The sequence below is a fragment of the Rana temporaria genome, chromosome 6 (assembly GCF_905171775.1).
Source record: "Rana temporaria chromosome 6, aRanTem1.1, whole genome shotgun sequence".
Lineage (NCBI taxonomy): Eukaryota > Metazoa > Chordata > Amphibia > Anura > Ranidae > Rana > Rana temporaria.
Genome location: NC_053494.1, coordinates 114302572 through 114318163, shown reverse-complemented (window position 1 = coordinate 114318163; position 15592 = coordinate 114302572). Strand labels below are relative to the sequence as shown.

The following is a 15592-nucleotide window of genomic DNA, read 5'->3' as shown; positions in this document are numbered from 1 at the left end:
ATTCCAAAGGCAGATTTCGTGGGACCGCATAGCAACAGGCATTTCCAGATAAGTAAAACTAATGAGCACAATAATGAAAAAACATTTCTTTATCGTTACATCACGGGACACAGAGCGACATTCATTACTATATGGGTTATATGGAGTACCTTCAGGTGATGGACACTGGCAATCTCAAACAGGAAATGCCCCTCCCTATATAACCCCCTCCCATAGGAGGAGTACCTCAGTTTTTACGCCAGTGTCTTAGGTGTTGGTCATGGTTTAGCTTGCCTCCGCATCCTTGGGATTAGGTGAGCTAACTGGTTCTGTCCAACGGCCTCAGCGCTAAAGTGGTCAGTAACCGGACCCCAAACCCTTGGGGTATAGCCCATAATGCTTTTCTTTTTAGAGAGCTGGACCCTGGGCCCAGAACTTAGAAACCTTTGGGTGCCTAATGTTTCTGTTGCCAGAGTGCTATATGGGCCCAGGACAGTGGATCCTTCATAGGAACCCAGGGCCTGAAGGTCTAGACATCCCCAAGGAGATGGGGGAAGATTGGGCGTCTTGCTTGGCAAAGTCCTGCGGCATGGAGCAGGTAAGTGAGGGGAAAACTTGCGGAACTTGGTTCTTAGCAGGTTTTTTCTGGGGGGTCACAGGGGACATGCCTAAAGTTATGCGCTGCATCTGGCAAACTAGTCACATATCTTAATGATAGGATGGCTCTATGTGTATTTTTTCCCCATAAGAAGTGACCTCCCTTGTAGTGTTGGAAAAGCATTTGAGCAGGGCCTGTGTAATATAAAATGTATGTGTGTGTCAGAGAGCTATGCTTGCCTGCAAGCCTCCAGGCGATGCTCCATCAGTCTTCCTCCTCAGAGCCTGCTAAGCAGGCAAAACGCTGACCTCCTCGTGGTTCCAGCTGGAGCAGAGAGGCTCCCTTCCCCCCAACCCCCCCCCCTATCGGCGGGCGCGCGTTCACGTGTTATAGGCGCAATTCGCGCCGTTTAGCTGAGGGGGGAAGGGCGGGTCAGTGGTTTAAGGAAGGGGCGGCCCTTTCTTTTTCGTTCCAAACAGCATTCGATACATTGGAACTGGGGAGGAAAGACCAGAGCGGCAGCACGGGGCGCCGAGGACACACAGTGGCCAAAAAGAATATTGCAGTCTTCAGAAGACTGTTTTCAAGCCTAGAAATAGGCTGTTTCTTTCCATCTCATAGTTTTTCTTGCAATACTACTCAGGGGGACAGAATGATTTTTCTTTCCTGGATTTGAAAAAAAAAAAGAAAAAAGGGTCATCTAGGGGAGAGGAAGCATTTTTATCCCCCAAACAGGTGTTTGGGCAATTAACTTTTATAGTTCCAAGTACCAATAGGTAGCAGGTGTACCTCGGTATTGTACCATGGCATCCGGGTCAGAGGGTACAAGAGGTGGGGATTCCCCCAGAGAGTCTGAGTTCTCGGACAAAGCTATGCCGCTGCTTTCCCCTCAGGGAGCCTTGGGGCCATCGGGATCTGGGGCTGGAGCTGGCGCGGGTCAGTCCAACCCTAAGATGGTCACGGACGAGGTATTACTCACCTCTTTAAGAGAGATGGAGAAAAGAATGGGAAAAATGATAGCCACAGCTATGCGGGGCAGTAAACGGATTAGATCTCCGTCGCCCGAGCGTGGACCCTCAGAAGAGGAGGTCCTTTCCTCAGGGGAATTGGACGATCTCTTGGACAAGGACCAAGTAGGTTCAGGGATCGAAGATCCGGATACAGAGGAGTCTGGAGCAGTCTCCCAAAGGGAGGGCTGGTGGATTCAAGCCTTAACGGACTTGGTCCATAATGCATTCAACTTGCCAGTACCAGATCTCCAGGTATCAACGGTTTCAGCTTTGGGCTCACTGAGGGCGCCTCAAAGCAATGCAGTGTTTCCGATCCACCCTCTATTAGAGGGAGTTTTGTTCCAAGATTGGAACAAGCCAGATAAAATCTTCTTACCACCTAAAAGATTCTCTGCCCTATATCCTATGGAAGATAAATTTTCCAAGAAATGGGCTACTCCTGCAGTGGACGCAGCCATCTCATGTGTTAACAAGTCGTTAACATGCCCTGTAGAAAACATACAGGTATTCAAGGATCCAGTTGATAAACGCTTGGAAGCACTACTTAAGAACTCCTTCACTACGGCAGGGGCAGTAGTACAGCCAGCGGTGGCTGCGATTGGGGTTGCTCAAGCATTATCGGATCAAGTTAAGCAGATGCTTAAACTTATTCCTGCCCAGCAGGCAGAAGAATTTTCGGATGTCCCTAGGGCCATATGTTTTACAGTAGACGCAATTAAGGATTCTATCCAGCAAGCGTCACGTTTATCGTTATCCCTTACCCATATGAGAAGACTCTTATGGTTAAAGAGCTGGGAGGCCGAGCCCCCATGCAAGAAGCTCCTGGTAGGGTTTCCCTTCTATGGAGGACGACTCTTCGGAGAAGACCTAGATAAATACATTCAGACCATTTCAAACGGCAAAAGTACTCTCTTGCCAACTAAGAAGAAGTTTCAGGGGCCTGCGTTTAAACGACAGTACTCCCCTGGGCAGGAGCCCTCTAATGCCAAACAGTATCGACGGCCTCCTGCGAAAGCAAACTTTGGCTTCAACAGCAAGTCTCAAGGACAGGCTGCTAGAGGCAGAAAGCAGTGGTTTCGCAAACCAGCAAAACCAGCCCCCAAGCCCTTATGAAGGGGCGCCCCCACCCACGAAGGTGGGGGGAAGGCTGCGACTCTTTTCAGAGGTTTGGGAAGCCAGCATTCCCGACGAGTGGGTACGGTCTTCCGTGGCCACGAGCTACAAATTAGATTTCCTAAAGTTTCCTCCTCCTCATTTCCAGGAGTCGAGGATTCCAAACGATCCGGAGAAAGAAGCCGCATTAATGTCGGCATTAAATCATCTACTTTCCCAGGAAGTAATAGTAGAGGTACCAGTCCTGGAACAGGGACTAGGTTTCTACTCCAACCTATTCATCATCCCGAAGTCCAATGGAGATGTCAGGCCAATTTTGGACCTAAAGATGGTAAATGCATACCTAAAGATCCGCTCATTTCGGATGGAATCCGTGCGGTCAGCAGCTGCCACACTCCAAAAGGACGACTTCATGGCGTCCATAGACATAAAGGATGCCTACCTTCATGTTCCAATTTATCAGCCACATCAAAAATATCTACGCTTCATGGTGGCTTCGCGTCACTTCCAATTCGTGGCGCTTCCCTTCGGGTTGGCTACGGCCCCCCGGGTGTTCACGAAGGTCCTAGCTCCAATCCTAGCCAAACTAAGGATCCAAGGGGTCACGATCCTAGCATACCTGGACGACCTCCTAGTCATAGATCACTCGTCTCCCGGCTTGGAGCGAGCAGTGGCCCTCACGGTCCAATACCTCGAGAAGTTCGGCTGGGTCCTAAATCGAGAAAAGTCAGCATTCCAGCCCACAAGGCAGTTGGAATATCTCGGCATGAGATTAGACACAGAACAACAAAGAGTGTTTCTACCTCTGAGGAAGGTCAAAGCCATCAAGGAATTAATCCTACTGGTTCTAAGCAAAAAGGAACCGACTATTCGCCTATGTATGAGGTTACTAGGCAAGATGGTGGCCACATTCGAGGCGGTACCATACGCCCAGAGTCACACTCGCATCCTGCAGGCAGCCATCCTGTCAGCATGGAGCAGAAGGCCACAGGCCTTGGATATCCCGTTGCCGCTCTCATCAAGAGTCCGACAAAGTCTGTGTTGGTGGTTAGACCCTCAGAACCTACTGAAGGGGAGATCTTTCAGCCCAGTGGCTTGGAAGATAGTGACCACAGACGCCAGCCTGACAGGCTGGGGAGCAATTTTGGATGGTTGCACTCGCCAAGGTACTTGGGCAAAGCTAGAGGAGCAGTTGCCCATCAACATCTTGGAGCTCAGAGCTGCTCGACTAGCCCTCAGGGCTTGGACGTCAAAATTGCAGGGGTTCCCGGTGAGAATTCAATCAGACAATGCCACGGCTGTGGCATACATAAATCACCAAGGGGGAACCAGGAGTCAAGCCGCTCAGAGAGAGGTGAGCTTGATTCTCCTATGGGCAGAGGCTCATGTGCCCTGCGTATCGGCAATATTCATTCCCGGAGTGGACAACTTTCAGGCGGACTTCTTAAGCCGCCAGACTCTATGGCCGGGGGAATGGTCTCTGCATCCACAAATCTTTCAAGCACTCTGCCAAAGATGGGGAGTGCCGGACGTGGATGTCATGGCATCGAGACTCAACAAGAAGCTAGACAGGTTCATGTCCCGCTCAAGGGATCCGATGGCCTGCGGAACCGATGCGCTGGTTTGCCCTTGGCATCAGTTCAAACTTCTTTATGCGTTTCCCCCGCTTCAGTTACTACCCCGCCTGCTGCGCAGGATCAGGGTGGAGCACATACCAGTCATCCTGGTAGCTCCAGCATGGCCCAGAAGGGCATGGTACTCACTAATCTTAAGGATGGTAGTGGGAGACCCTTGGACTCTTCCTCTACGGCCAGACCTGCTATCGCAAGGTCCGATCCTCCACCCTGCCTTACGGCATCTAAATTTGACGGCCTGGAAGCTGAATCCCTGATTCTCAGGGGTAGAGGTCTGTCTCAGAAAGTAATCTCTACCCTAATCAGAGCCAGGAAACCGGTCTCTAGGGTGATTTATCACAGGGTCTGGAAGGCCTATGTAGGTTGGTGTGAGTCCAAGCTATGGCTTCCTCGCAAATTCACCATTGATAGAGTTTTAAGTTTTCTCCAGCTAGGAGTGGATAAAGGATTGGCATTAAGCACAATCAAGGGACAGATTTCTGCTCTGTCAGTGTGGTTTCAGCGGCCGCTGGCCACCCACTCGCTGGTTAAGACCTTCCTTCAAGGGGTCTTACGTATTAAACCTCCAGTTAAATCCCCGCTTTGCCCGTGGGATTTAAACCTTGTTCTGTCAAGTTTACAGAAACAACCGTTTGAGCCGTTGGCTGAAATTCCTTTGGTTTTACTGACAAGGAAGTTAGTATTTTTGGTCGCCATAGTTTCCGCAAGAAGAGTATCGGAACTGGCGGCCTTATCCTGTAAGGAACCATATCTTATTTTTCATAAGGACAGGGTCGTTCTCCGTCCTCATCCTTCCTTCCTACCGAAGGTTATATCCAGTTTTCATTTGAACCAGGATTTGGTATTACCATCCTTCTTCCCTAAACCTACTTCCAGAAAGGAAGGGTTGCTGCATACCTTGGATATCGTCAGGGCCATGAAGGCCTATCTTAGGCCCCTTTCAGACGGACGGATAGAATGGTGCTTTTAGCTGCGGATTTTCTATTTTTCTACCGCAGCTAAAAGCACACAATGTTTTCCTATGGCCCCATTCACACACAGCGTTTACGCACGATTACGTTACATGCGGTTTGGTGCGAATAGAAAAAATAGAATTTAATGCGTCCAGGTGCGATGTAGCGCAGCTATATGCACATAACCGCAGGTAATCGCAGTCTTTTTTGTCAACTGCGGATAGCAGCGTTTTAGAATTCAAGGGACCCAAACAAAAAAAAAGAAACAAATGGTTGCTATGGAAATGAATACCGCAGCTAAACGCAACCGCAGTTAAACGCACGTAAACGCATGTAATCGCAATGTGCAAATGCAGCTAATCGCAGTGCCTGGAGCCTTGAATTTCACAAAACATTTGTAGTGCTTTTAACTGCGGCAAAACAGCCGTCCGTCTGAAAGGGGCCTTAAAGCTACAAAGAAGATCCGGAAAACAGATGTGCTGTTCATATTACCGGATGGGCCCAAGAAGGGGCAGGCAGCTGCAAAGTCCACCATTTCTAGGTGGATTAAGCAATTAATCACTCAGGCCTACGGCTTGAAAGGGTTGCCGCCTCCAGTATCATTAAAGGCTCATTCTACTAGGGCCATGGGCGCCTCCTGGGCAGCACACCACCAGATCTCTATGGCTCAGGTTTGCAAGGCGGCAACCTGGTCTTCTGTCCACACGTTTACAAAATTCTACCAGTTGGACGTAAGAAGGAATACTGATACAGCCTTTGGGCAGGCAGTGCTGCAGGCTGCAGTTTGAGACCCTCGGATTCCGGGGGCTCCTCTTTTCTGAGTTAAATTTAAAATTTAAGATTATTTTTCTCAACTAAGTTGGATTTATTATGATTTGAGTATTCTCTAAATTAAATCCTTTTGTCTTGGAGATGTTCTCCCTCCCCTCATTGTAAGCATTGCTTTGGGACATCCCATATAGTAATGAATGTCGCTCTGTGTCCCGTGATGTAACGATAAAGAAAAAGAGATTTTTAATACAGCTTACCTGTAAAATCTTTTTCTTGGAGTACATCACGGGACACAGAGCTCCCACCCCTCTTATGGGGACCATTTTGGGAGACATACTGCTTGCTACAAAACTGAGGTACTCCTCCTATGGGAGGGGGTTATATAGGGAGGGGCATTTCCTGTTTGAGATTGCCAGTGTTCATCACCTGAAGGTACTCCATATAACCCATATAGTAATGAATGTCGCTCTGTGTCCCGTGATGTACTCCAAGAAAAAGATTTTACAGGTAAGCTGTATTAACCACTTCCCTACCGGCCCATAGTAAAATGACGTCCACAAAGAACTTCTGCCGTTCAGAGTGGACGTCATATGACGTCCTGGGCTTTCCGGGTGGATATCTGAATGATGCCTGCAGCTAAGAGGCATCATTCAGATATCCTTCTAAACTGCCGGCGATTCTGCACAACGTAAGAACGATCATAGCGGCGGTTCCGCCGCTAGATCGTTCTTACAGGCGGCGGGAGGGGACATCCCCCCCCCTCCCGCCGCCATCCGGTGCTTCTCCGGGCTCTCCCGTGCCATCGGGGGCCCGGAGAACGAATCGTCCGGCGCTCGCAGGAAGCATAGAGATGACTGGTGACCAGATGGTCACCAGTCATCTCTATGACCGTCGGAGGACCCGGGCGCGATGTGATGACGTCACGCCCGGGTCCCGTAAGTAAACAAAGCCGCGATTGCGGCTGCTAAGCAACCACAAGCATGAGATCGGTGAATTTTTTTTCACCGATTTCATGCTTTCCAGCCTGGAGGAGAGATGTGGGGTCTTACTGACCCCGCATCTCTCCATAAAGAGTACCTGTCACACACATTCCTATTACAAGGGATGTTTACATTCCTTGTAATAGGAATAAAAGTGATAAAAAAAAAAAAAAAATTAAAAAAAAAAGTGTAAAAAAGAAATAAATATATATAAAAAAAAAAGAAATAAAAATTTATTTTTTTAACGCCCCTGTCCCCGGTAGCTTGCGCGCAGAAGCGAACGCACACGCAAGTCCCGCCGACATATGTAAACGCCGTTTAAACCACATATGTGAGGTATCGCCGCGTGCGTTAGAGTGCCAGCAACAATTCTAGCACTAGATCTCCTCTGTAAATCTAAACTGGTAACCTGTAAAAAATTTCAAATCGTTGCCTATGGAGATTTTTAAGTACCGAAGTTTGGCGCCATTCCATGAGTGTGCGCAATTTTAAAGCGTGACATGTTAGGTATCTATTTACTCGGTGTAACATCATATTTCATATTTTACAAAAAAATTGGGCTAACTTTACTGTTTTTAATTTTTTTTAATTCATGAAACAATTTTTTTCCCAAAAAAAGGCGTTTGAAAAATTATTGCGCAAATACCGTGCAAGATAAAAGGTTTCAATGACCGTCGTTTTATTCCCTAGGGTGTCTGCTAAAAAAAACATATATAATGTTTGGGGGTTCTGCGTAATTTTCTAGCAAAAAAATTATGATTTGTACATGTAGGAGAGAAGTGCCAGAATAGGCCCGGTATGGATGGGTGTATAACTGCCCGGTATGGAAGAGGTTAAAAATCTCTTTTTTTGGGATGGAAACTCCACTTTAATTACCTTGATGGTGCCTGTGTGAAGGGGGGTATAATGCTAAAGAACAAACTAGTTAAGATGGTACATGGATAATGCAAGCACACATTTGTACAGATCTGCATGCATGCACAAATTCTAACTTGCAGTTTTAGAGTGTTCTTTAATTTACTTTTAGCTCTACTCTAATGAATTATGTGGCTAATTTTATTTTCAAAACAACTTTGACAATCTTAAGAAAAAAAAAATAAAATACGAACTTTAAGCGACCTTGTCATTGCAAATTAAAAAAAAGACTGTAAAAGAAAATGCTATATGTATGCTTGCCTTTTCAGCAGCCTGAAACTCCTCCATTTCATGGCAGCTGCAAGTATCCAACAGTTCCATGTGTGTATTCCTGCTCCCCTCTACTGTATGTTGTGGCTCTTCCTGATATTTTGTAGGGACAGTGCCTTTTAAAGAATTAGAAATGCGGTGGAAGATGTATATTGCCATGTATGTACCTCAATAATAACAGAGGCTGTTGTGTACATGAAATGTATGTAGCAATACGCCACTTCTGGTTGTGCAGGAGCATTCATTGTCTTGGCATGGGGCTGCATGATCAAAGAGCCAATAAAATGTTTAACCTGCATTTTATTTCATAATTTGCCTTCAGTACAATTGGTAAATAAACTAAACTGCTATTGTTTCCTGCTTCCTTGTTTCTTAAAGGGAGCCTATATAATGATTTTGAATTCAATCTTTTTTTTTTTTTTTTTTTTTTTTTTAAGGGGCTTTTAAATAATTTTCATGTTTTGTTTTGCCTATGGCACTGGATTAATAGAGCATCATACATTTTCTAGGGAGCACAGCAGAGGTGTGCTACTTTCAGGCTTCATCTCTAATTGAAACCGTATGTAGCCATTTGTACACAGAGGAGTTGGGAAATAATGATTGCTGTGAATCACGCCATTGTGTGTGTTTGTAATTTTAATGTTATTCCAAGTCTTGCTTGCTGGTATAACTAACTAAACATCTAGATTTAAACCTGGTATCAGCATAGCCTAACTGGACATGCCCACAGTAAGTCTACGCCCAAGCGAAATAACGCATGTATAGCCATCTTTCGTATTTTGTTTCCTTCTTACAGCACCAAATTTAAGGTCGGAGAGTGAGAGTGATTATTCTGCCTCTGATTCTGATGAAGAGATGGAAGAAAAGCCAGCCACTGCTAAAACACCAAGTAAAGCATCACAAACGCCAAGCAAAGGGTCTCAGACTCCTGGTAAAACACCTTCCAAAAAAGGAAAGAATAAAGTAAGTTTTAGTTTTGAGCTGTGAGCCTGCGATTTAAAAATTAAAAAATGTCTTTTGTCTTGCTTGGAGGGTTTTAGTGGTAAGTGACATAAATAAAAGCTTTGTGACCTGTAAAACGATCTTTCATTTTTTTTTCATTAACAGAGCAACTTGGTGGAAGAGTACTTTGAAGCTCACAGCAGTTCCAAGGTCCTCACTTCCGATAGGACATTGCAAAAGCTCCAGACTCCAAAGCTAGACCAGGTATAAACCAAATTTATGTGCACATTGCTTAATTGATATGGGACTCTGGTATTAGGGGGCTGCCTTTTGATTGGCTGAGACAGCAGTGGGAGCCAGTTGTTCCCGCTACTGTCAATCACAGGCAGCAAGTCAATGAGGAGAGTGTGGGGGTGGGGCCAAGCCACACTTTGTGTGAGTGGACACACAGAGCAGTGGCTCGGGTACCTCCCTAGCAAGCTGTTTGCTATGGGGGCACTTGGCAGGAGGGAAGGGCCAGGAGCACTGACTTGGGACCCAAGAAGAGGAGGATTAGGACTGCTCTGTGCAAAAGTATAACATATTTGTTATTTGAAGAAAAATCTGTCTTTAATATCACTTCAACATTTTTTTAACCAGTTATCCAAATTGTAATACCTGCAGGAAACATTACGTAAACTTTTGGACCAGACCCCATCTACCTTTGCTGCTGATCTCCGCTACCTGAACAAAAAATATGAAGAACTATTCTACAAGTGGATGTTACAGCTGCAGTAAGTTCTCAAGTGTGCATACCCATATTCATGACCAGGGGGTACTTTTGTATCTTTGTGACCTGTGGGTTTTTTTTCGCACTTCGTTATGACTGTCTTGCTCATAGTGTGGCTGTCCATTTCTGTCTGCCCCTGAATGTAAAGGACACAGTGTCATGAGGGTTTTATCAATATAGCTTATCCAATTGATCACTGTAAAATGAAAGTTAATCTGTTAGTAAAAGCCCAGTCACAGGAAGTATATAGGGACTGTGTGCCCATGCAATTGTAGGTGCACATTTCAGCACATGGTACCGTGGGTGTTTTCTAAACAGACACAGGTGTGGGTAGGGCTGCCACACTTCTAGGCATTGATTTGGGAATACCAAGAAATCATAGTGTAGTTATAGCCTTTTGATCTTTAACCACTTAAGCCCCGACCAATATGCTGGCTAAAGACCCAAGGGTTTTTTACAGTTCAGGACGACTGCGTCGCTTTAACAGACAATTGCGCGGTCGTGCGACGTGGCTCCCAAACAAAATTGGCGTCCTTTTTTCCCCACAAATAGAGCTTTCTTTTGGTGGTATTTGATCACCTCTGCGGTTTTTATTTTTTGCGCTATAAACAAAAATAGAGCGACAATTTTGAAAAAAATGCAATATTTTTTACTTTTTGCTATAATAAATATCTCCCAAAAACATATATAAAAAATTATTTTTTCCTCAGTTTAGGCCGATACGTATTCTTCTACCTATTTTTGGTAAAAAAAATCGCAATAATCGTTTATCGGTTGGTTTGCGCAAAATTTATAGCGTTTACAAAATAGGGGATAGTTTTTTTGCATTTTTTATTTTTTTTATTTTTTTTACTAGTAATGGCGACGATCAGCGATTTTTTTTTTTCGTGACTGCGACATTATGGCGGACACTTCGGACAATTTTGACACATTTTTGGGACCATTGTCATTTTCACAGCAAAAAATGCATTTAAAATGCATTGTTTATTGTGAAAATGACAGTTGCAGTTTGGGAGTTAAACACAGGGGGCGCTGTAAAATTTAGGGATCACTGTGTATGTGTTTACTAGTGTAGGGGGGTGTGGCTGTAGGAATGACGTCATCGATCGAGTCTCCCCTATAAAGGGGATCACCCGATCGATGCGCCACCACAGTGAAGCACGGGGAAGCCGTGTTTACATACGGCTCTCCCCGTTCTTCAGCTCCGGGGAGCGATCGCGACGGAGCGGCTATAAACAAATAGCCGCGCCGTCGTCCCGGATCGCTCCCCGAACGAACCCGACCTCCGCATGTACTGGGGGGGGGGGGGGGTCCCGATCGGACCCCCCACCCACGTCTAGCAGAGGACGTACAGGTACGTGATTGTGCCTGTCCGTGCCATTCTGCCGACGTAAATGTACATGAGGAGGTCGGGAAGTGGTTAATGGAAGCAGGTTTGTCTTTTATTAAGTGAGTTCTTTGTGTTTCCTTATCAGCATTGGTTTCAATATCATCCTGTTTGGTCTGGGCTCCAAGAGGAACCTTATAGAGAAGTTTAGAACATCGATGCTACAGGATTCTCTCCACCTTGTCATCAATGGATTCTTTCCAGGCATTACAATAAAATCAGTAAGGGTCCTTCTTTAATAACCAGTTCTTGTATTTGTTGCAGTTTGATTGTTTTATTTGTGAATTGTATGTGCCTTGTTTTAACCACTTGACCACTGGGCACTTAAACCCCCTTAATAACCAGACCAATTTTCAGCTTTCGGTGCTCTCACAATTTGAATGACAATTACTCAGTCATACAACATTGTACCCAAATGAAATTTTCGTCCTTTTTTTCACACAAATGGAGCTTTCTTTTGGTGGTATTTTGATCACCTCTGGGTTTTTAATTTTTTGTGCTATAAATGAAAAAAGACCGACATTTTTGTAAAAAAAATTAATTTTTCTTTGTTTCTGTTATAAAATTTAACAAATTAGTAAATTTTCTTCATAAATTTTGCCCAAAATTTATACTGCTACATATCTTTGGTAAAAATAAGTACAAATTGGTGGATATTATTTGGTCTTTGTGAAAGTTATAGAGTCCACAAGCTATGGTGCCAATATCTGAAAATTGATCACACCTGAAGTACTGACGGCCATTCTCATTTCTTGAAACCCTAACATGCCAGAAAAGTACAAATACCCCCCAAATGACCCTTTTTTTGGAAAGAAGACATTCCAAGGTGTTTAGAAAGAGGCATGGCAAGTTTTTTGAAGTTTGTCATTTTTTTCCCACAATTCTTTGCAAAAATCAAGATTTTTTTTTCCTCACAAAATTGTCATATTAGCAGGTTATTTCTCACACACAGCATATGCATAGCACAAATTACACCCCAAAACACATTCTGCTATTCCTCCCGAGTATGGCGATACCACATGTGTGAGACTTTTACACAGCGTGGCCACATACAGAGGCCCGACATGCAGGGAGTACCATCAGGCGTTCTGGAACACCTAGGCCAATTCTGACATTCCTCTCCTACATGTAAAAATTTATCATTTATTTGCTATAAAATTAGATGGAACCCCAAAACATTATATATGCTTTTTTTAGCAGAGACCCTAGAGAATACAATGGCGGTCGTTGCAACTTTTTTATCTCGCACTGTATTCACTTTTTTTTGGGGAAAAAAAACAGTTATGTGCTTTAAAAAAACAAAACAGTAAAGTTAGCCCAATGTTTTTGCATAATGTGAAAGATAAAGTTATGCCGAGTAAATAGATACCCAACATGTCACCCTTCAAAATTGCACACGCTCGTGGAATGGCGCAAAACTTCGATACCTAAAAATCCCCATAGGCAACACTTACATTTTTTTTACTGGTTACATCTTTTTAGTTATAAAGGCGGTCTAATGCCAAAATAATTTCTCTCGCTCTAGCGTTTGCAGCGACACGTCACATGTGTGGTTTGAACACTGTTTTCATATGTGGGCGGGACTTACGTATGCGTTCACTTCTGCAAGCTACTGGGGACAGGGGCGCTTTAAAAAAAAATATATAATTTTTATTGTTCATTTTACTTTATTTATTTTAGCTTGACACTCCAACCCCCCCCCCCCCCCCCCAAATTTTTGATCACTTTTATTCCTATTATAAGGAATGTAAACATCCCTTGTAATAGGAATATGGGAAGACAGGTCCTCTTTACAGTGAGATATGGGGTCAATAAGACCCCACATCTCACCTCTAGGCTGAGAAGACTGCAGAGCATGGCAGGGTACGGCAGAGCATGGCAGGGTACGGCAGAGTATGGCGGGGTATGGCAGGGAAGGCAGAGTATTGCACAGTATTGCAGGGATGGCAGAGCATGGATGGATGGATCTGTGACTGCAGTTGTCACAGATCCAGCCCACAGCGCTGCTGCCACCCGCTCTCCCCTCACACACTGTACCGATCGGTACAGAGAGGGGAGAGAGGAACCGGCGTCATCACATGACGCCGGTTTGTTTACAAGTGATCGCTCCATTATTGGACGGAGCGATCGCGTGGTAAACGGCCGCTATCAGAGGCAATTTACCATGATGCGCCGGGTCCTTGGGACCCGGCGGTCACGGACACTCCCGTGTGCGCGCCCCAGGGGGGTGCGGGAGCACGATTCTGGGAGGACGTCATATGGCGTCCTCCCAGAGTTAAGGAACCACCCTGCCGCCGTTATTCTACGGTGTGCGGTGGTTAAGTGGTTAAAGTTTGTTGGAGTTAACCATTATCTGTAAAACTCACATTTCTAGATTTTCTGGCTAAGTGGTGCTTTATCAACATATCCAAAAATATCTTTAAAGTTTTCTTCAGAACAGATCAACTAATTTGCAACTTGGCAGACCTTGGATCATACTCTGAGACTTAATCAGCTTTGGTAAAAGTAGGATTGTTTTTTGTTTAGACCAGCATCTGTCAAAGTCAAGACAGGTTGTCTTGGGGCACCCCACAAATGAAGGCAGGGAGGGAGCACAGAGAAGGTGGGTATTATAGGTAGGTGGCCTGTTAACTTTTCAGGACCTGCCACTACCAATTGTTGTTTTAATGGAAGTCACAACAGCTTTTTTTTTTTTTTCCACTAGCAGGCTGCCCATGTACGATGGCAGGGTGGCCGCTCTGCACCAGTTTACATATGTGTATGTGACCGGACATTTCCAGGTGGGGGAGCTGCCTCCATCTTTGCTGTGAATAGGAACAGCACAAGTCAGTCAGAAGGTCCTGGCCAATGATTTATGGCTGGGACCTGCTAATCCGCTTAGCGAATCACAGTACAGAGCCCTGTGTGACTGTTTTTTCAGGGGAAAAAAATCGGCCACATCGATTAGTAAAAGCAGCACGTTAAACATTGTTAGGCACACAGTTAACACCTTGATTGCTCCTAGATTTTAACCCTTTTCCAGCCAGTGTCAGTACAGTGACAGTGCATAGTATTGGCACTCATCACTGTATTGGTGTCACTGGTCGATGTCCGTGTCTGATTCCCTGCTGCCCTTTCACAGTCCCACTATAAGTCACTGATCACTGCCATATACAGTGGGTATGGAAAGTATTCAGACCCCCTTTAAATTTTTTACTCTTTGTTATATTGCAGCCATTTGCTAAAATCATTTAAGGACATTTTTTTCCTCATTGATGTACACACAGCACCCCATATTGAGAAAAAAAACACAGAATTGTTGAAATTTTTGCAGATTTAAAAAAAAAGAAAAACTGAAATATCACATGGTCCTAAGTATTCAGACCCTTTGCTCTGTATTTTTATTAGAAGCACCCCTTTGATCTAATAAAGCCATGAGTCTTTTGGGGAAAGATGCAACAAGTTTTTCACACCTGGATTTGGGGATCCTCTGCCATTCCTCCTTGCAGATCCTCTCCAGTTCTGTCATGTTGTATGGTAAACGTTGGTGGACAGCTATTTTTAGGTCTCTCCAGAGATGCTCAATTGGGTTTAAGTCAGGGCTCTGGCTGGGCCATTCAAGAACAGTCACAGAGTTGTTGTGAAGCCACTCCTTGGTTATGGTCATTGTCTTGTTGGAAGGTAAACCTTCGGCCTAGTCTGATGTCCTGAGCACTCTGGAGAAGGTTTTCGTCCACACTATCCCTGTACTTGACCGCATTCATCTTTCTCTCGATTACAACCAGTTTTCCTGTCCCTGCAGCTGAAAAACACCCCCACAGCATGATGCTGCCACCACCATGCTTCACTGTTGGGAATGTATTGGACAGGTGATTAGCAGTGCCTGGTTTTCTCCTCGCATACCGCTTAGAATTAAGGCTAAAAAGTTCTATCTTGGTCTCATCAGACCAGAGAATCTTATTTTTTCACCATCTTGGAGTCCTTCAGGTGTTTTTTTTTAGCAAACTCCATGCAGGCTTCCATGTGTCTTGCACTCAGAAGAGGCTTCCGCCGGGCCATTCTGCTATAAAGCCCCGACTGGTGGAGGGCTGCAGTGATGGTTGACTTTCTACAACTTTCTTCTGACTGCATCTCTGGAGCTCAGCCACAGTGATCTTTGGGTTCTTCTTTACCTCTCTCACCAAGGCTCTTCTCTCCCGATAGCTCAGTTTGGCCAGACGGCCAGCTCTAGGAAGGGTTCTGGCTGTCCCAAACACCTTTCATTTAAGGATTATGGAGGCCACTGTGCTCTT

At 45.0% G+C, this 15592-nt stretch overlaps 1 protein-coding gene across 1 annotated transcript in view; it reads left to right on the top strand.

Annotated features, from left to right (window-relative positions):
• Positions 1-15592, top strand: part of ORC2 (origin recognition complex subunit 2) — a 92397-nt gene that overhangs the window by 33381 nt on the left and 43424 nt on the right. The window contains exons 8-11 of the mRNA XM_040357201.1: positions 9020-9186; positions 9331-9429; positions 9829-9938; positions 11410-11542. Coding sequence (XP_040213135.1) covers positions 9020-9186; positions 9331-9429; positions 9829-9938; positions 11410-11542 — 509 coding nt within the window. The remainder of the gene's footprint in view (positions 1-9019; positions 9187-9330; positions 9430-9828; positions 9939-11409; positions 11543-15592) is intronic.